Source organism: Chelonia mydas, chromosome 3 (genome assembly GCF_015237465.2).
Source record: "Chelonia mydas isolate rCheMyd1 chromosome 3, rCheMyd1.pri.v2, whole genome shotgun sequence".
Lineage (NCBI taxonomy): Eukaryota > Metazoa > Chordata > Testudines > Cheloniidae > Chelonia > Chelonia mydas.
In genome coordinates, this window is record NC_057851.1 from 81,581,859 (window position 1) to 81,602,304 (window position 20,446).

The 20,446-nt window shown below is 42.2% G+C and overlaps 1 protein-coding gene across 9 annotated transcripts in view; it reads right to left on the bottom strand.

Annotated features, from left to right (window-relative positions):
- WASF1 (WASP family member 1) overlaps nt 1-20,446 on the bottom strand; it is a 177,757-nt gene that overhangs the window by 59,716 nt on the left and 97,595 nt on the right. For 2 of the 9 annotated variants that reach the window (XM_037894627.2, XM_037894626.2), the window contains one exon: nt 3,902-4,060. The exons of 1 other annotated variant lie outside the window; for it this stretch is intronic. In XM_037894627.2, the coding sequence (XP_037750555.1) occupies nt 3,902-4,034 (133 nt within the window). In that variant the 5' untranslated portion in view covers nt 4,035-4,060. Of the gene's footprint in view, nt 1-3,901; nt 4,061-6,529; nt 6,618-10,217; nt 10,316-11,154; nt 11,436-11,484; nt 11,629-11,707; nt 11,740-20,446 lie in introns of those variants that run through there. 6 more of the 9 variants (XM_043542797.1, XM_043542799.1, XM_037894628.2 and 3 more) reach the window with 6 other exon arrangements.

A 20,446-nucleotide genomic window follows, 5' to 3' on the forward strand; every position in this document is an offset into this window, starting at 1 on the left:
GGAGAGTCCCCAGGATCGATCAGTCGATCGCGATCTAAGGGTTGGTGACCACTGTACTAGAGGTAAAAGAGCTGCATTTAAGAGCTGAGGCTCTATACTGCCAGGAGAGAAAGCAAAGCACACTGAAAGGTCTAAGGTAAGGGAAGTGAAGTTTGCTTTACATATCCTTGGCCTTTCCCTAGTCTTTGCCTCCTTGCTTCCTGGTAGAATCAGACTGGTTGTCTGGAATCCTCCTCAAAAAGGGAGAAAAAGGAGTACAGATAGCAAACATTTTACTTTTTAAAAGCCACAACAAGACTGGATAGAAATCATCAGCCTCATTACTGTCTGTCATATTACTGTGCAACCAAAGGCCAAATTAGAAAAGTGGAAAAAACAGATACACTTTCAAAAGCATTTAATATTTCAATTAAATTAAAATGTACCTTAGGTTCAATGGTCGTGATGGAGCTGAAAGCCCTTTATCCTTTTGAGATATGAATATATATATATACATATATATATATATATATGCCTTCTTTAGCATTCATTGGGCTGGCAGTCTGGAAAATGTTAGTGTCCTAGTGGTTAAAAAGCACTTACAATACTGGCAGTTCAAACTAGCGTCACATTGGTTCACTTGACAGCCCTTTAACTTTGCTATGGCTCCAGGGAAAAAACAGCCTTTTCAGAAAGACTCCTGTAGGGTTCTAAACCTTGTGAAGTATTCATTCATTTAAAATAAATATAGAAAAAATATTTGAGAGTGCAAAAAAATCTTCATTGCTTATTATCTTTAATGCTATTTATTCCTCTGCCTTTAATTATACTACAAAGTAGTAATTCAAAGTAGTTATATTATAATTACATTTTAAAAATTACACATACTTTACAAAACAACAATATTTTTCCTTAATCATAGAAATGTAGGGATGGAAGTGACCTCAACAGATAATGTATTCCATCCCCTGGCACTGAGCCATGAGCCCCTGACAAGTGTTTGTCTAATCTGATGGTAATTCCATAACCTCCTTTGGTAGCTTATTACAAAACTTAACTGTCAGTATATCTGGAAAAATTTCCTTAATACTTTACCTAAATCTCCTGTGCTACAGATTAAGCCAATTAATTCTTGTCCAATCTTCTGTGGACATAGAGAACAATCGATCACCACTCTCCTTATAACAACCCTTAATATATACGAAGATTGTTATCAGGTCTCCCCCTCAGTCATCTTTTTTCAAGACTAAATGTGCCCATTTTTCTAACCTCTCCTCATGGTCGGGTTTTCTAAACCATTTATCATTTTTGTTGCTCTCCTCTAGATTCTCTCCAATTTATCCATATTTGTCTTAAAGTGTGGACACAGTACTCCAGCTGAGGCCTCACCAGCACCAAGCAGAGTGGGACAATCACCCCCCATGTTTTACATATGACACTCCTGTTAATACACCCCAGAAAGACATTAGCCTTTTTCATAACTGCATCACACTGTTGGGTCATATTCAATTTGTGATCCACTATAACCCCAAGATCCTTTTCATCAGTGCTACTGCCTAGCCAGTTATTCCCCATTTTGTAGTTGTGTTTTTGATTTTTCTTCCTAGGTGCAGTACTTTGCACTTCTCGTTCTTGAATTTTATTTTGCAGGTTTCAGACCAATTCTCCAATTTGTCAAGTCATTTTGGGGAATTCTAATACTGTCCTCCAAAGTGCTTGCAATCTCTTCCAGCATGGTGTCACCTGTAATTTTTATAAGTGTACTCTCTACTCCATTATACAAGTCACTAATGAAAATATTGAACTGCTCTTGACCCAAGACAGACCCCGGTGGGGTCCCACTAGATGAATTCTCTCAGTTTGACAGCAAATCATTGATAACTACTCTGAGTATGGTTTTTCAACCAGTTGTGCACCCACTTTATAATAATTTCATCTAGATCACATTTCCCTAGTTTGCTTATGAGAATATCATGTGGGACTGTGTCAAAAGCCTTATTAAAAAGGAGATACAGCTACTGCTTTCCCCCAGCCGCTAGGCCAGTAACCCCGTAAAAGAAGAAAATTAGGCTGGTTTGGCAGGATTTGTTCTTGACAAATCCATGTTAGCTATTACTTATTACTCTATTATCCTCTAAGTGCTCACAAATGGATTGTTTAATGATTTGTTCCAGTATCTTTCCAGGTATTGAAGGTAGGCTGACTGGTCTATCATTCCCCGGGTCCTCTTTGTTGCCCTTTTTAAAGATAGGTACTATGTTTGCCCTTCTCTACTTCTCTGGGACCCCGCCCATCCTCTGAGAGTTCTCGAAGATAATCACTAACAGTTCCAAGATTGCTTTGGCTAGTTCCTTAAGTACCCTTAAGTGAATTCTAAAGCAAACTAGGCATTGAACACCTCAGCCTTCTTGATATCATCCATTATTAGCTCTCCTTTCCCTCTAAGTAGTGGACCAACACTTCCCTTTGTCTTTCTCTTAATGTATTTATAGACCTTCTTCTTATTGCCTGTTATTGTAACGCTGACAGACCCTGGTCGTTGGCAGGCGGGATCGAACCGGGGACCTCTGGAGCTTAGTGCATGAGCCCCTACAGCATAAGCCAAAAGCCAACTGGCTGTTAGCCAAGGCTGTTGAGCAGACTCATTTAACTCTCTAAGTGGTCTCAGTGCCACTAGATGGGACAGAACACCACACCCAGGTGTGTGGGCTACATTATGTCCTTTGCTAGGTGTAACTCATCTTGTGTTTTAGCTTTTCTCATTTTGTCCCTACATGCTTGTATTATTCTATTGCACTCAACTGTAGCAATTTGTTCATGTTTCCACTTTTGGTAGGATTACTTTTTGACTTTCAGGTTATTAAAGAGCTTCTAACGGAGTCATAGTAGCTTCTTAGTTTTCTGTCTATCTTTCCTTCACATAAGATTAGTTTGCAGTTGTGCCTTTAATATTATCTCTTTGAGAATCTGCCAGCTCTCCTGAACTCCTTTCTTAACAATCACAACATAATCCAGAGTGTATGTTATTGTGTAATACTGTTATAATTAGGTGACTGATGGCACTTACTGTCAGCTTCAAGCCTAACAAACCATACATTAAGGCCATATCATAGTTACACTTTAACATAAATCCAATTATGTCCTATTACTTACTCAAAAATTGCATTTGGTTAGCCAATACTGACTTATATGGCTAGAAGGCCATGTCTTACTGTTATCTTTGACTAACTGTAGCTGAACACCTTTGAGGGTTGTTACTGGGAAAGATCCTTTTTTTGCCTAATCTTGCTCTCACTGAAGTCAATGATAAAATAATCACTGACTACAACAGGATCAGTTATGAGGGTCCATGATAACTCCTATGCCTTCCTTATTCTTGATATCAAGTTTCCAGAATTTTTTGCCCCTTGAAGGGGCAGAATTCACAGTAGGAGGGGAAGAACAAGTATAAAGTGGAAATCAGTAAGTGGGAGGGAATGATGAAAGGTGGTTGGGATGATAGAGGCAGAAGAAACAGCTCCTCCACACATGGCAACTATATTTTCAAGCGTGCTAAGTGTGCTGTTCACGTCTGATGCTAACTTTACTGTTCATTCAGTCAGTAATGTTAAGGCAGAGACATTGACATTGTAAATTTGGAAAAGCCAAAAGTGTTCTTGCCTGTTATCTACCTGTTTTGTGGAGGCTTATGTCTCCAGAACTGTCAGTCAGCACCTTTCAGGAGCACTAAATTAATTTACAAGATAACAAAAGAAAACAAAAGGTTCAGAGCAGTTTGTGTAATACAAGGTTGATCAAGAAATAAGGCTTTTTTGTTTCATTTTAAATTTGAAAATGTGGTTCTGTTTCATCTATAAAAACTGTAAGCAAATGACATTTTAGTTTAAAATGAATTGTAAAGTTAATAGCACAATGTACTTACTTAGACTACTCAGTTGTCTAATTATATTTGCCAAGGAAATATTGGTGACACATTCCAGTTCATTCTTGATGCCTCTGGGCAGTGCTGTGTGACACAGGTGCCTGGGGTCTATGTTTCTTTTCACTAATGGCATTTTGAGATATCAGAGGGCTAGCACACCTGTGAAGAAATTAAACAGAAGCATTATTATAGTTTTCCTTAATTATTTTGGTTCAGATCATTACATCCAATCAAGTCATTAATACTGGCAAGATTAAAATACCTTCACATTTAGGTGAAGAAGGGATTTCTTTGGCCTGAAAGGTTAGTTACATGAACCTGTATGTTTGAACCTGATTTTCAAACTTGTGAACTTTTATCTGACTACTGTGTCAATGATACTATGAACATTTTCAAAAAGAAAAGGAGTACTTGTGGCACCTTAGAGAGTCTGTAAGGTGGCACAAGTACTCCTTTTCTTTTTGTGAATACAGACTAACACGGCTGCTACTCTGAAACCTATGAACATTTTGTTACTATTCATGTTTTTCTGAAAAAGATGGAAAACCCTCTTTCGTACTGTAATTGTATCTTTCTCGACACACTAGTTCCTTACGCGGTCCCAGGCAAAATCCAATGGGAAAATCCTCTTGATTTCTGGGAGGAAGTCATACTCCCCTTTTCAAATCAGAGTGGTGGCTGTGTTAGCCTGTATCAGCAAAAATCACAGTGGAGTGAATTGGCCTCATTAGCACTGACCCCCCCACTTGGTAAGGCAACTCCGATCTTTTCATGTGCTGTACTATTTATACTGCTTACTGTATTTTTACTCCATGCATCTGATTAAGTGGATTTTAGCCCTTGAAAGCTTGAAATAAATTTGTTAGTCTTTAAGGTGCCACAAGGACTCCTCATTGTTTTCTCAAATCAAACTCCCTTCCTATTGAGACAGACACAGCGCTCATATCATTCAGTCTGGCAGGCAGGTATGAGAAGCATATTCTGAAGATCAGTTGGTAGGAAAACTTGGTATTGCTAGCATGTATCTCCCTCGTCTTGAAGTCTAATCGCAATTTCTATATCATACCTAACTCAGGGGAAACAACAGGAGAGACTGATGGATCTCCTAGCCATCAAGCAAGGTTATGAGTAAAACGCTTAGCTCGGCTTAAAATGCGTCTGGTAAAAGCCGAGATTTCTCACTCCGTTTGTGGCAGAGCATCCTCAGGCTGTTCCAACCGATGGAGGCATAAAATAGTAAATTAACTGCCTTGCGCAGCAGAGGAGACTTTTTCCATAGTCAGTTTAGAGGCGGGTCTGTAGAGCTTTCTCTGGCAGAGTGGAAGTTTTGGCTTATAGCTGAAAGCTAGATGGTGTATTGGTGGTAGAGGGTAGGAGGACAGCATTAAAGCTAAAACTGGAACCTTAAATGAGTATTTCTACATTTTCTGATATTTAGATGTTTTGAACTCGAATTAAAAAACTTCTGAATTGCTGACTCCGTTGGGAAATTTGAAGTTAAGTTAAAAAAAATTAAGAATTGTATTTTAAACCCTAAATCAGAACTTTGTAATTTTTACATGCATTTTGCATTATGTCTACAACAGTCTCATAATGCTGTTTTAAATTAAAACTATTTAAAACTGTAATTCTATTTTTGTTTGGGAATTTCTTGAAAATTTGGGGAAATTCCCCCCCCCCCTTTTAATGAATGAAAACTTGATATAGAAGGAGTCACTACAATTTGGAGAAAAAAAGTTCCAGTTTATGAGGGAATCAGACCCCCTACTGAATGATTAGCTGCACTGGGCACTTGCAAAATTGCAACAAAAAGAAATTTTACAGCCGAACCTGCCCACTTGCTGAGGCAACTGAGAGAAAGGCAAGAAAACCTGCCCTGCCAAGGATAATCTGGCAGAGAAGGAAAAATTCCTTTGAAGCCACAAAAAGATGATTAGGCATAACTACAACAAGGCCTCAAAACCCTGTCCTTCTCTGATCCCCAAGGGTGTTTTACTTCCTGGCAGGTGGAAGACTCTATAAGCCCCTCCCGTTGGGTATGCAGAAGTCAACAGGCTCCCCTCCCTTCATCAAGCCCATGAAGAGGTAGAAGGCCCATGAGTAAGGGAAGGGTGTGTGTACAATCCTTAAAGGGGCAAAGGGTTTTCTTTTCTATGTCAGCCCACACAAAGCCTCACACCTCTAAGGCAGGGGGTGGTACAGGTCTACACGGAGGATTATGTGGAACTGGCCTATCCCATGTTCTTTATAGAGACCTGGTGGACAGGTCTCTCACCAATGCCAGTGTGCAAAGGGAATGGGACCAGGTTCTGCCTCCTCCCCACCCCATTTGGAGTAGTGTTTACCCTGAGTTTCCTCAAATACAGTATTCTGACAGATGTCACCAATTTTTTTAAGCAGTGAAAATGCGTTGGATCTGATTTTTCCTTGTTTAATTCCTACCCCAATGTATACTGGCACTGGTGAAAAAAGTGAACACATTTTAAAAAGTACCAATTTAATGAGATTTGAATGAACTACCTTTGAAAAGTGAGATAGTTACTTAATCCACTATGTTACATGCAGGCACAGATGCATCCTCTGTCCTCTAAAAGCCTTCAGCAGCTAACTTTTCTTCCTCATTCTTACCTTTTTCAGATGCCTCTGGCAGCTGCAGAAGAACCTGCCTGTGGCACTTCTGCCCTGTACATGCACTACATCTCCAATAGGAGCAACACTGTCAAAATGACAAGGATTATGTCAGTTTCATTCTGCTCCTAATGCTGAGGGAACACTTTGGGGAGCACCCCAACTCGTTGCTTTATAAAACACTTTGGGATGGTCTGAAAGTTGCCAACATATGAAACCCAAAGTCTCTTCTATGAAAATAGGGTGTGTGTGGAATTTTTAGGAATCTCCCCTCCCTCTCCCAAACCGCTCCCAGAACACCGGTAGTTTAGCAAAAGAAATACAACTTTTTACCAGAAATTGCAACTTTTAGTGATTAACTTAACTTTCAATCACAGATGGGGGACACCATTTTGAAGAGCGCCTTGCCCTGCCCCCCGCGTGACCTTGCGCACATCATGCATGTGATGTCACACAGGCGGGGGCAGGGTGGTGCACTCTTCAAAATGGCATTCACCATCTGAAACTGGACAAAACCACATCTTGTTTTGTCTTGTACCAGACCTAGAACTAACTTTAAAAAAAGCAGGACTGTCTGCTTAAAACTGGGCGAATGGCTTGCCTACCATGAGCACAGGCACAGGCATTGTTTTCCCTTGCAGAACTGGCCTACAGAATTATTTCAGAAGTGCAAGGAGTGTGGGAAAATGTTAAATTCTGCAATCTTGTGACAAATATAAACCCCAATTGTCAGGATAATAGGTCACATTTCCTATCAGGGACACTCAGACAGGAAGATCGGAAGGATGGCAAATGTACATATAACTGAGAAAAAACCCAAATGCTCCACCTTTGCTGCTGACTTGCTGCCCACAAAACTAACGGGTATTTAATCTACATTTCAGTCTTATTCTTGGAAAGCTCGTAGAATCTTCCAGATCAAGAGGACTTTTAAAAAGTTACTTCTCATTAAGTTCCATTTGGGGACTATCAACCTTGACAATATTTCCTTAATGTTAATGGAAGTCATGTATCTATATCTCTACACAGTGTGCTGAAAACGTAGCACTGAATATTCTTGCTTTAAAGGATTTAAATCAGACTTATATTTTCTTTAATATATTTTTGTGCCTTAATATTGCCATGATTCTTCCTACCTATGTTTTAAAATACACAGTCCAGTAATGCTTTGTACATCCCCAATTTTCACTCAATCATTCTTTGACTGCTAGCAGAATGTTACACTTCAAAGTTTGTGACAGTCAAATTTAATATAGATTTTTTTAAAAATAGCAATAGAGTACATAACAGTCATTGTGTCTGCCTACACAGTCACACACTACCAGTACCCAACTCATTGCTTTATAAAGCATTTTGGGATACTCTGAAAGTTGCTAGCATATGAAACCTAAAGTCTCTTCTATTAAAACAGTGGAAGTTTTAGGAATCTACTCCCCTCCCCACAAAAAAAACCAAAAGACTATTATCCATGGTTTAGTAAAAGAAATATAAAGTTTCACCAAAAATTGCAAGTTTTAGTGATTAACTTAACTTTCAAAATATTCTACTATACATTACAGGAAACTTAGCAGCCATGGATTTATTATGTATTGTTGATATCACAGCCTCAGATTTAGGGACAAATTCTGATATCTTGCCAGAGCAGCTCCACAGTGGTAGCAACAAGATTTCAGAGGAGAAGGCTAGTGTGTAAACACCTAATTATGATGCTTAGTACCAAGCTAACACTGAAGTTATATAATATTTACAGTTTGGAGAGACCGGCATTATACTAGGCCACTCAAATTATGTGTGTGTAATTTAGTAGTGTGTTAACTACATTTAAAAGTTAAAATGATGTGTCTAATAAACCGGTACTGGGCTCATGTCCTATAACTGCATATTACTTCAACTAGTGTTACTAGGAGATTTATACTTTAAATTCCTCTGCATGCAAATGTATAAGCTTGAACAGAAGCTGCTTCCCCACCATGCCGCCTATAGGGACTTGGGGATTTCCAGACCACTGGATTTGTGCTTATACAGGTGGGAAGAGAGGGCTACTCCTTAAGTATAAGTTAAACTTCTCCCTTCTGTGCAGACCTATTAGGAACAGTGTTGAGCACAAACTCCCAATGGGCAGGACTTGTGGAAGATCAACTTTGCATTGACTTCACCTACACACCCCATCTCACGACTACGATGGGCTTCTGCAGTGTGAAGAATTCTGCAAGATGAAAGACTTTGCACCGGCCCTCTATAAACAGTAAATGCTGAGATATGTGCTGAATGTCCTTCTTACCCTTGCTATTAGGATGGAGCGTTCAGCACAAAGCTCTCCAATTTTTTGTTAATAACACCTGCAAATGCTTCAGATGAGATAAATAGCATCCACACTTTGCCAACATCCACACTTTTGTTAAGTGGGAATGCTATTTGTTGCTGTTCTCTTAGACTATTTTCTGACTTGCAAGTCTAAATATGGTTAAGTTTTTTTAAAAAATCCATAATTAAAAAGGTTTTTCTCTCTTTTCATTTCTGGATTTTTGTATCTTAAACCGGCAGTAAATGAGTTGCAATTTGTTATGCAATAATTGGTTTTTAATCATATCATCTTATTCAAGTTCTGGTCTGCACCTACTTTTATGTTATCTACAATGTAAAACTGTTATTTGTGACTTTAAAGATTAATACTTTTTTTAATGCAGAAACAAAAATAACCAACTATCAGCTTCCAACAAACTTACCCATATTTAATTAACAAAGATGTATAGATTTACTTGGTGTCTAGCTTCTTAATAGCTGCAATTTATTTTTGTCTAAGAAAATTAACTATTTTACAGACCGATTCCTAGAAAGACCTTTCACAGGGTGAAGCACTTATTACCTTCAGTAGCAGAACTATTGAAGACAGTAAGGCACTAAGCCTGTAGCGTATCTGGCCCTTTGACATCTCGCCCACCCCTGCATCACACATGACCACCCCTCACCGTTTTTTCAATAAGCTAAGTTACATGTTGTGTTAAATACCAGAGGTCAACAGAGAGTAACACTTCAATTTTTAAAATTCATTTGCTTTCAATTAAATATTTTAAGCAAATTTTGAAATTAAAAATATGTATTTAGCTATTTTTCACTAAAATAGTATGTACAAATATTTTCCTAAAGGTAAAAAACACCAAAGTTACAACAAATAGAATTCTTGATTTAAACCAAAGTAACTAAAATGTATTCAAATAACAGGATACTCAAAATAGAATGAAAGAATAGCAAACGTTACATTACATTATTTAATTGATATTTCATATTTTGTTATAATAATGCTTCTAGATATTTTTAATATGAACTTCTCTCCATTTCATATTTGCTGAAGGAATTTCTTTGCTGGCCTACGATACATTAAGTGTACAAGATGATGAAAAGGTTAGAGACTAGATAAGCCAATATCATTATAAAGCTTCATGGCCAAATGAAAATATTAAAGGCAGAAAATGGTAAAACACATTTTATTCAGATATTGAAGATATCACACTAAACTATAGTAGAAACACATAAAAGACCTTCCCCTTAATAGTTTACTACAAACAAAAGGGATGGCTTCCAAAAATGGGCACAAGATCTAATTATATATTACTGTGGCAAGAATGAAAGAATAATTAAATTCATAATATGCCAAGCATGCATTAACACAAATATATAAGTCACATACCTAGAGATATATTGCACATATATGCCCAGTTTTACTGTTATGGTCTTAACCAAGAAGAATCTGATGGCTCCTTGTATTCATTCTTCTACTGAAGCTTCTGAATATGTAGCATAATTTAAAAAATAATACACGCACAATTTTATCTGTATTATATATCTATATCTTTGTATTAGATATATGATTTAAAATTACTACACATTACATACATACACAGACTTCAAAAGAGGACAGTTGCAGAGTTTTCTGGTAACATGACTAAAAATTCTTCAGATTACACAGGGTTCATTTTCTTCTAGAGAGCCCATTCAAATAATTTGATTTCAAAACATTTTGGAAGTACCCTGGGTTCTAATTTAAGCACAGCCAAGAATTAATAAATTAATTTTTGATTACAAGTTCTTCTTCACCCCCAAAAGGCTAAAAATGTATTAATGATATACAACTTACTATGCCATCTGAAATTGCTTTTTAAGATCTAGTGTTTATCTGATGACATTTTTTCCTCACAGCATTAATCTATTCTTTCTGTTAACAGCTTCTGCATACAGTATATCACACAAAAGCCCTATGATGGATCACAACAAAAGCTCTTTGTAATCTTGACAGAGATAGATAACTAATCCAATGTTAATTTAAATCCAAAATCTCTAAAGCCAGAAATAAAGCATAACTTCTGAGGTTTTATCAAATCTATCATAATATATAATCATTGATTAAATTACATGATAACCTTATCAAAGAATTAAATTCTATGAATTAAAACACGCAACAGTTAAATTCCATAGATATTCATCTACCACTTGAAGATAGCTACCTTTCAAATGCACATGCCAATTTTACAACTTGATTCTAAAAAAAATTATCACAGAGACACAAACTTGCTCTAAAATGGGTAGCATGGTGCTGCAGTAACAATAAATATTTAAAGAAAAAGTACCTGAACTTCACAGCAGCTAAGAAATGTAATGTAATCCCAGACAAAACCTGGCTGGCATAGAGAAGATATTCAGTTCCCACCTCCGCTACAACATTAAACTTCACTGTTACTCATCAACGGTGTATCAACTTTTAGAATTCTACACACACAGAAAGCACAGTCAACCTAGTCAATCACAGAACTGTAGCACTATTAATCATACCGAACACCTCCAGTCATTGGATTGCTTTGAAACGGGCTGGCTCTTGCACAAAGGAATTAGAATTCAACACACAGTGTCTTGCCTTAACAACAGAGCTATCTTTACAAAGAAAACACAGAAGCACTCACCCCCAGTGACCAAAGACTTCCTTTTTTTCCTCAGAAATGTGAAACGAACCCCCTAAATGCAGAATGATTAAGAAATAATTATTCCTTTGGTTCCAAACCATAATTGCTAAATATTAAATTATGACATGCCAGAAATGAGGGAAATGAGTGGCTATGCTGGGGGTGGAGAGAAGAGGAGGGAGAGGAAATAAGACACACAGTCTATGCAGCTCATTGCACTGACCTTACTGTTGAATCCAAGAAGGAAACTGGATGCTAATGAAATAATAAATAATGTCAGACACCCACAATAGTACTGAGGTCCAGCGTACAAAGGTCTGTGACTAGGAAACCTGACACAACATAGGAGCTAATTATGTGGTTGCTCTATATTAATCCACAAGTGACGTACAATTGTTTTAATTATTACAACCATAGCTTCAGACACATTTGACTAGACAGTAGACAGTGTCATAAAATTACTTTTTTAAAGCTTTTTGTGGCTGGATAGTTTTAAGTTTCTTATGCAAAACACAAAAGACATAGCTTAACCAGACATTTGAAAAAGGTGATGAATCATTCTTTGCAATATTAAAATAAATCATAGTTCTACATAACAGCCTTTTAGCTTTCCAAAGTAAGTTTTATACTAAGGTCCCAAAACAGACACTTTGAATTTGCTAAATATTTACAGGATTTTAATTTGATGATTACTGCTAACTTTTTTTCCAGTTTTAAAGAAGAGTTAAGATATGTCACAAATTGAGTCAGACAGGCAGTAATGATCAGCTCATTATTACTAGCTGAGCTCCTTTCTATATAGATTTCTTTCCTTGCAAACAACAAAATTCCTCAGAAGGCGGGCTTGTTGCACAAGCCTGCCAATATCCATAAATAACATGCTGCCTTGTCTACTGAAGCCTTTTTTCTGTATAATGGTGACTCACATTTTAGTGTTATTTAAAGTGTCTGTTTGAACAGTGTTCTGTTGAAAAAAAAGTTATCTAAATTGATAGAAAAGGTTGTTTACTTTCAAGCAGAGATTTATTAAAAGCTCTGAAAAGACTTACCTTTTGTAATTGTTGTTCTTCGAGATGCGTTGCTCATGTCCATTCCATTGTAGGTGTGTGTGCTCACCACATGCACTGGTGTCAGAAGTTTTTCCCTCAGTGGTATCCTTAGGGGACCGGCTCTGGCACCCTCTGGAGTGGCACACATATGCGTCGGTATAAGGGGTGCCCCCGGCTTCCCCCTCCTGCAGTTCCCTCTTGCTGGAACTCCAACAGAGGGGAAGGAGGGTGGGTCATAGAATGGACATGAGCAACACATCTCGAAGAACCGCAGTTATGAAAGGTTACGATCTTTTCTTCTTCAAGTGCTTGCTCATGTCCATTTCATTGTAGGTGACTCTCAAGCAGTACCATCGGAGGCGAATAGGAGTTCACGGACATGTCGATTGTAACACAGCTCTGCCAAATCCAACATCATCTCTGGCTTGCTGGGTGATGGCGTAATGCATTGTGAATGTGTGTACCGAAGACCACGTTGCAGTCTTGCAGATGTCCTGGATAGGGATGTGCCTGGGAGGAGGATATCCTGGTTGAAATGGAAGTGCAAAACCATGTTTGGCAGGAATGCCGGATGGGGCCACAGCTGGACCTTGTCCTTGTAAAATAACGTGTTCCGGGGGCTCCAAAGTGAGGACTTTAATTTTGGAGACACGTCTAGCCCAGGTAATAGCTACAAGGAACACAACCTTCCACAACAAGTGGGAAAGGAAACAAGAAGCCATAGGCTCAAAGGGTTGATCCGTGAGCCTGGAGAGGACCAGGTTGAGGTCCCATTGGGGAACTGGGTCCCAGACAGGTGGAAAGAGTCTTTCAAGGCCTTTCAGGAACCTGATCGACATCTTATGTGAGAACACCGATCTATCCTGGATGCGAGGATGGAAGGCTGATATGGCTATCAGATGCACCTTGATCGAAGAGAAGGCGAGACTTTGGTTCTTTAAGTGAAGCAGGTAATCCAGGATGGACTGGAGAGACGACTGGGTAAGGGAGATATTCCGCTCTGACGCCCAGCAGGAGAAATGCTTCCACTTTACCAGGTAAGTTGCTCTGGTGGAGGGCTTTCTGCTCTCCAAGAGAACCTGCCATACCTGACTAGAGCAGGCTTGTTCCTCTGGATTCAGCCACACAGCATCCAAGCTGTGAGATGGAGAGAGGCACGGTTTGGATGCAGGAGTCAACTGTGATCCTGCAAGAGTAGGTCTGGGCAGCTGGGAAGTGGCCACAGGGCTGCAACAGCCAGGTCCTTCAGCATGCTGAACCAATGCTGGCAAGGCCATGCTGGGGCGATCATAATGACCCATGCCTTGTCCCTCTTGATTTCTGAGAGGACTTTGCTGATGAGCGGAATTGGCGGGAAGGCATACATCAGGTCCCTGGACCAAGACAGGAGAAAGGCATTGGATAGTGAGCCTCTGCCGAGGCCTTGGGGAGAACAAAACTGATGACACTTTCTGTTCTGTATGTTGGCAAACAGGTCCACTCGAGGAGCTCCCCACTTCTGGAAAAGGATTCTGAAAACCTCCAAGTGAAGGGACCACTCGTGGTGAGAGAAGAAATACCTGCTGAGGTGATCGGCTAGCATGTTCCGGATGCCGGAGAGGTGCAAGGCTTCCAGGCGGATTGCATACTTGATGCAGAAGTCCACAGATGGAGGGCCTCCTGGCACAGAGCCGATGATTGAGCTCCTCCCTGCCTGTTGACATAGAACATGGAGGCCGCGTTGTCTGCCAACACCTACACCACCTGGCCAGACTGTTGCAGAAGGAAGACACCACAAGCCAGAAGGATGGCCTGGAGCTCCCTGATGTTTATATGCAACATGAGCTCCTTTTAAGACCATAACCCTTGAGTCTGCAGTGTACCGAGATGCGCTCCACAACCGAGGTCGGACGCATCCGAAATCAGGGAGACCGTGGGTTGCAGACTCGGGAATGGCACACCTTCCAACACCAGGATGGGGTTGGACCACCATTGCAGAGAGATAAATACCTGCGGCAGGATCGTGATAAGCTTGTCTGCATGACGTCTGGCCGGAGAGTAGACCGACGACAGCCACATCTGGAGGGGACGCAGCCTGAGTCTCGTATATCGGACAACGTACATGCATGCTGTCATGTGCCCCAACAGTTTGAGACAGACCTGGGCCGTGGTTAGTGGATGGGCAGTGATGCTGGCAATCAGATCTGACATTGCTCTGAACCAGGCCTCTGGCAGGAATGCTCTGGTTCGGATAGAGTCGAACGCCACTCCGATAAACTCTATCCATTGGACCAGGATTAACGTTGATTTTTTGTTCATTTATCAACAGGCCCAGAGCTTGACAAGTGGCTTGCAACATCTCAACACGGCACTGGACCTGGACTCTGGAGCAGCCTTTGATGAGCCAGTTATCGAGGTACAGGTAAATCTGGATACCCCGACGTCTGAGGTAGGCAGCCACCACCAACATGCATTTCGTAAACACTCTTGGCATCGTTGCTAGGCCAAAAGGGAGTACTGCAAATTGGTAGTGGGCAGTCCCAACTACGAAACGTAGGAATCATCTGTGTCTATGAAATACTGATATATGAAAATAAACGTCTTTCAGATTGAGGGTGGCGTACCAGTCTCCCGGATCCAGGGAAGGAATGATGAAGGACAAGGAGACCATGCGGAACTTCTACTTCTTGAGATACTTGTTGATGCTCTGCACGTCAAGGATGGGGCGGAGACCCCGCCTTGGCTTTTGCGAATCCGTATCTTGGCCATTTCACTGCCAAATATTAAAATCATAATGGCCAAGTGATGGTTGGCCACTCTGAGAAGGAGGCTGGACGTAGAATAACTTTTTCACCAAAGAGATCGAGCCTCTTTGCCTCCTTGTTCTTAGGAATTGATCCCAGTTGGCCCTGTCTATCGTGCTCGTTGGCTGCCAACTCAACCAGTGAGCTTGGGGCAGTGTGGGTATAAAGATACTTAGACCCCTTAGCAGGGATATAGTATTTTCTTTTTGCCCACTTGGAGATGGGGGGCAAAGAGAAGAGTGTCTGCCACAGGACCTTAGTAATTTTCACCACTCCCTCATGCACTGGCAATGCCACCTGGGAGGGGGCTGCTGCACTTAGCACATCGAACAAGGAGTCTGAGGGTTCCGCCACTTCCTTGGCTTTCAGCCTCAGGTTTGAGGCAACCGTCTTTAAAAGCTCCTGGTGGGCCCTTGCATCATCCTGGGGAACCAAGTGAGAAGGTCCCGCTATCGCCTCATCGGGCAAAGATGAGGAGGAGGCAGGTACAGGTGGGTCTGCCAACTCTGCCGCTTCTGCTAGGGAAGTCTCAGCCGAGGTTAGCTAACCCTAGGGAGCCTCCTCTGACTCCGCGTCCAAGTCAGGGGGTGGGCAGGAGACTGTCACTGACCATCTTTCAGATGCCACTGAGACTGACCTATGCCCCTGCGACGGGTGGGGAAACCCCCAGGGGTTCCATAGTTGCCAGGAGGCCAGGCACTGGCCCTAGGTCCATGCTGCCACTGGTGGCCCGGGGGGAATGTTGATGCCCCTGGTGGGTGGTCTTGGGTTGTAGGCAGGGTCTCCTCCTTGCTGTCCAAGCCCGAGGAGGGAGAGACTTGTCTGGGGGACCAGGACGGTACCAAGGCTGCCTGTTGATCCGAATCCTGTTGACTCTGGCCACGGACCTCCACTGAGGACCTGTACGGGGGCGATGGCTCTTGGTGCCGCAACTCCAATGACTGGGGTCGTCGTTCGGCAGATCAGCGAAGGTACCCAGGGTGATCAGTGCCTCATGCTTACAGAGCAGTGCCACTCTGTAGATCGGAAGCGGGAACGGGAGCGAGAAGACCAACATGATAGAGATTGTCATCTTGACCCTCCGGAATGGTGCCGTGAGCTGAGAGAGCGGATTGGGCGACCCAGTACCAGGGCTCTGGGGACTGGTGCCGCGCCTATGCAGGTCTGTGCCAGACTGCTGCCAATCGACACCTAGAGCCCAAGGAACGCTGCCTAGAGTCCAGGGACCGAAGCCGGGAACTCTGGCAGGTAAGCCAACCCGCTCCTGGGGGCTGGTGGAGCTGTTCAGGTGACCGCTGATGGGGTACCCTATGCGGCGAGGAGCAGTGCCGCACTGATGGAGACCGCTGGAAGGGTCCCAAGGCAGTTTTACCCCTCAAATGGGGCACCTCAGCGACCAGTGTGGGCAGCACCAGAAGGGACAGTATGCCCGTAGCGGCCTGAAAGGTCTCTGGTGTGGATGGCACTGCCGGGTGCCAAGTGCCTCTGCTGCTTCCCGGGGTAGTGGACAGGTCTTAAAGTGGGCTTGACAGCCCAGTGGGAGTCGGAGCCTGGCCACCGTCCAGAGGGGAAGAGCTGCCCCATGTGGGTCTTTGCTCTCCTCCAGCTCTCTCCTTCTCTTTACAGGACATAGGAGAACGCCACCTCCTAGCCTTTCTTTGCTGTTTAGCCGGAACCGGGGATGGGGATAGGCACCAGTCGGAGGTCGGTGCTTGGAGCAGAGTCCGATCTCGTCGGCTCCAAGGCTGGTTCTAGGGCTGACCCCATAAAGAGCACTTGGAGATGAATGTCCTGCTCCTTTTTGGTCCATGGCCTGAAGCTCTTGCAAATGCGACACTTGTTGCTCCTGTGGTTTTCCCCTAAACACTTCAGGCATGGGGATCACTGACTGGCATGGGTTTTTTGCAACAGTCACAAGGTTTGAAGCCTGGGGACTAGGGCAAGCCCCATCCCTAGGCTGAATCCCGTATGGGTCTAACTATTTCTAACTTAACACTAAAGGAACTACTAACTATACTACTTTAAACAACTATATTCAACAAATTCACTACTAGATACAGTAGAGACAGGAAAGCTTGCCAAAGCAAGAAGACATTCCAGCACTGTCACTGGCGGTAAGAAGGAACTGAGGGAGGGGGGAGCCGGCAGCGCCCCTTATACTGGTGCATACGCATGCCACTCCAGAGGGCACCAGAGCCGGTTCCCTACGAATACCACTGAGGGAAAAACTTCAGGCACCGGTGCATGTGATGAGCACACACACCTACAATGGACATGAGCAAGCACTCTAGAAAGAAATACAGGTGATTTATATTATTTAAAAATAGGGATTGATCACTGATCCTTCAGTCCTTGCTAAGGCAAAACACCACAGTGAAGTCAATGAGGAATTGGACTGAGTAAAGACTAAATATCTCATAGAAGTTAGAGAGGGAAGAGACCTGAAGATTATCCAATCCATTTCTCTGGAAGTATAGGATTGTTCTTGATGGTATATTTTCTAGTGTTTTGTCCAGTCTAGTTTTCAATGTCCTAAGCAATGGAGCTTCCAGCACTTCCCTAGGAAGATTATTACGCTTAGTACATCTCAGTAATAGGAAAGTGTTCCTGTTATTCAGCCTCAATTCTCTCTTTCTCTCTCTCGCTCGGTTTCAGCTCTTTCTTGGCTTCATTCCTCTGTAGTCCCATGTTTCACACACAGTTCTTCTTCTTTCTTATTGTTTACTACCTTCACATATTTGTAGGCTTGTTATAATCCCCGCCCCCCAATCAGTCACCTAACCAAGTTATAGATATTTAGCTTCTTGTAATGTTTTCCTCATAAATCACTTCTACCATCTCTGATACTTTTTGTTGCTCGTCTCTGAACTCTCCCTAACTGATCAATATTTTTTTAGTCAGGTGGTAGCCAGAAATTAAGTCCAGACTCCAGGTGCAATTGTACCTGGGGCATATAGGGACCAGTTCTGCAGAGCATCTACAGGTGTACTGAAGTGCTTTGCTGAATAGGGATGAACTACTATATCAGGGCAATTCAGAGAGACTATTACTTCCTTGCTTTGTGACATGACACCTGTGCATTTGAAGCCCTAAATCTATTACAAATTCCAAACTTATTTCTAATTTGCTGTTCACTCTGTATTGTAGGTGCACTGCAGCACTTAGGTGCTGATTCAGCAAGGTTTTTAAACACATGCCTAACTTTAAGCGTGACAGTGGTCCCATTGGCTTGAAGGGGACTACTTATGCTTAACATTAGACATGTGCTTAAATACCTTGCTGAATCATGGCCCAACACAGGTTTCTCCTGTCCCTTCCAGATTTTTTTCCCCCTCCCAGTCATATTATTTTGCAGTTTTGCAAGTCAAATCTCATTTTGCTATTTTCTGCCTATGTTATTAATTTGTCTGTGTTCCTCCAGAATCAGGCTCTTAGAACCTCACAAACACAAATCTTTGTCCCTATGACTAGTCACCTTAAGTTAACAGGACTCCTTACAGCAGTGAGTTTGTGGGACTGTGCCCATAGTTTTTAGCAGGTAATTTACCCTGTGGTTTCATGTTACATAGGTTCACTAGAATGGAGGTTTCTTTACAAGAAGATGAAGAAACTATTTATACCATTACTTTTCAGGCATAAACCAATTGAAATGAGCAATGTGGCACCAACATTTGCATCTCTATTAGCATACTCTAAAAAAGATAAATAAAACGTTCTTTTTGATCTCTAACAAAGAGATGCCATTCTCTGTTAACTGATGTAGGTTGCAGTGCTTTTTATGTAAAAGCTTTTTTTATCTCTTAAAATTAATGGTACATAATTTCTAGCTTTTTACAATCCTCTGGAGCCTTGAATTTACCAGGTCTAAGTAAAAACACATTGTAAAAATAGTTCATCTTCCAAGGTATGAAATTATTAAGAGATGTGTATTATACGAACGTAAGTATCTACAACAGTGTGGGCAAACTATGGCCCGTCAAGGCTTTGGATCCGGCCCGCGGGATTGCCACGCCCATGGTGCCATGGGCCCCACGCCACTCCTGGAAGTGGCCAGCACCACGTCCCTGCGGCCGCTTGGGGGGGGACACACAACAGAGGGCTCCACACACTGCCCTTGCCTGCAGACACCGCCCTCCGCAGCTCCCATTGGCCAAGAACGGGGAACTGCGGCCAATGGGAGCTTCGGGGGAGGTACCCGCAGGTGAGAGCAGCACATGGAGCCCTCTGCCTCCCGCTCCCCCTCCCCCAGGGGCCACAGGGATGTGGTGCCAGCCGCTTTCAGGAGCGGTGTGGGGCCAGAGCAGGCAGGGAGCCTGCCTTAGCCCCGTTGCACACCGCAGCCACTCTGGAGCCGCTCAAGGTAAGCAGCGCCTGGCTGCAGCCCGCACCTAGAATCCCTCCTGCACCCCGCACTCCAACCCCCTGCCCTGAGCCCCCTCCTCCACCCCAACCCCTTGCCTTGAACCCCTTCTTGCACACCGCACCCCCTCTTACACCTTGATCCCCTGCCCCAGCCCTACATTCATGGCGGCCCTGCATGCAATTTCCCAACCTAGATGTGGCCCTTGGGCCAAAAAGTTTGCCCACCCCTGATCTATAAGATATAATTCTCCTAATTTTTCTTAGGCTTAAATACTAAAATTACTTCTGACCATCATTTACTGTCAGTGTCTAAAAATACAGTTGACAAATATCCATATTAGGGATGGGCAAAATGTTGCAGATAAAATAACCAACCTCACATTTTTCTTGAGGTAAACCTGTACTTTTCTTTAGGTTCAAAATCTTAACTCATGAATTTGTGTAAGAGCTTGATTCTGTCACACTCAGTGAGTAGTCCCAAATAAGCAAAGCCTAAAATGACTGTTCAACAGGAATGTCAGAATCATGCCCAACATTTTTACATTCTTGTTCTTACTGATTTCAAACAGGAGCTACCAAAATAACACAAAAATCACCATTCTGATAGTATTTCAAATGGAGACAAAATCGTGGCATGCTTAAAACTTTATGAGAAAGCTTGTCTCCATGGAATCTTAGACAAATTTTCAACTGTACATGTCTCTGAAATTCTTCTGGATAAGAAAGAGAGAGGGAAGGTTGCTATAAGAGGTGTGCAGAAAACAAAAG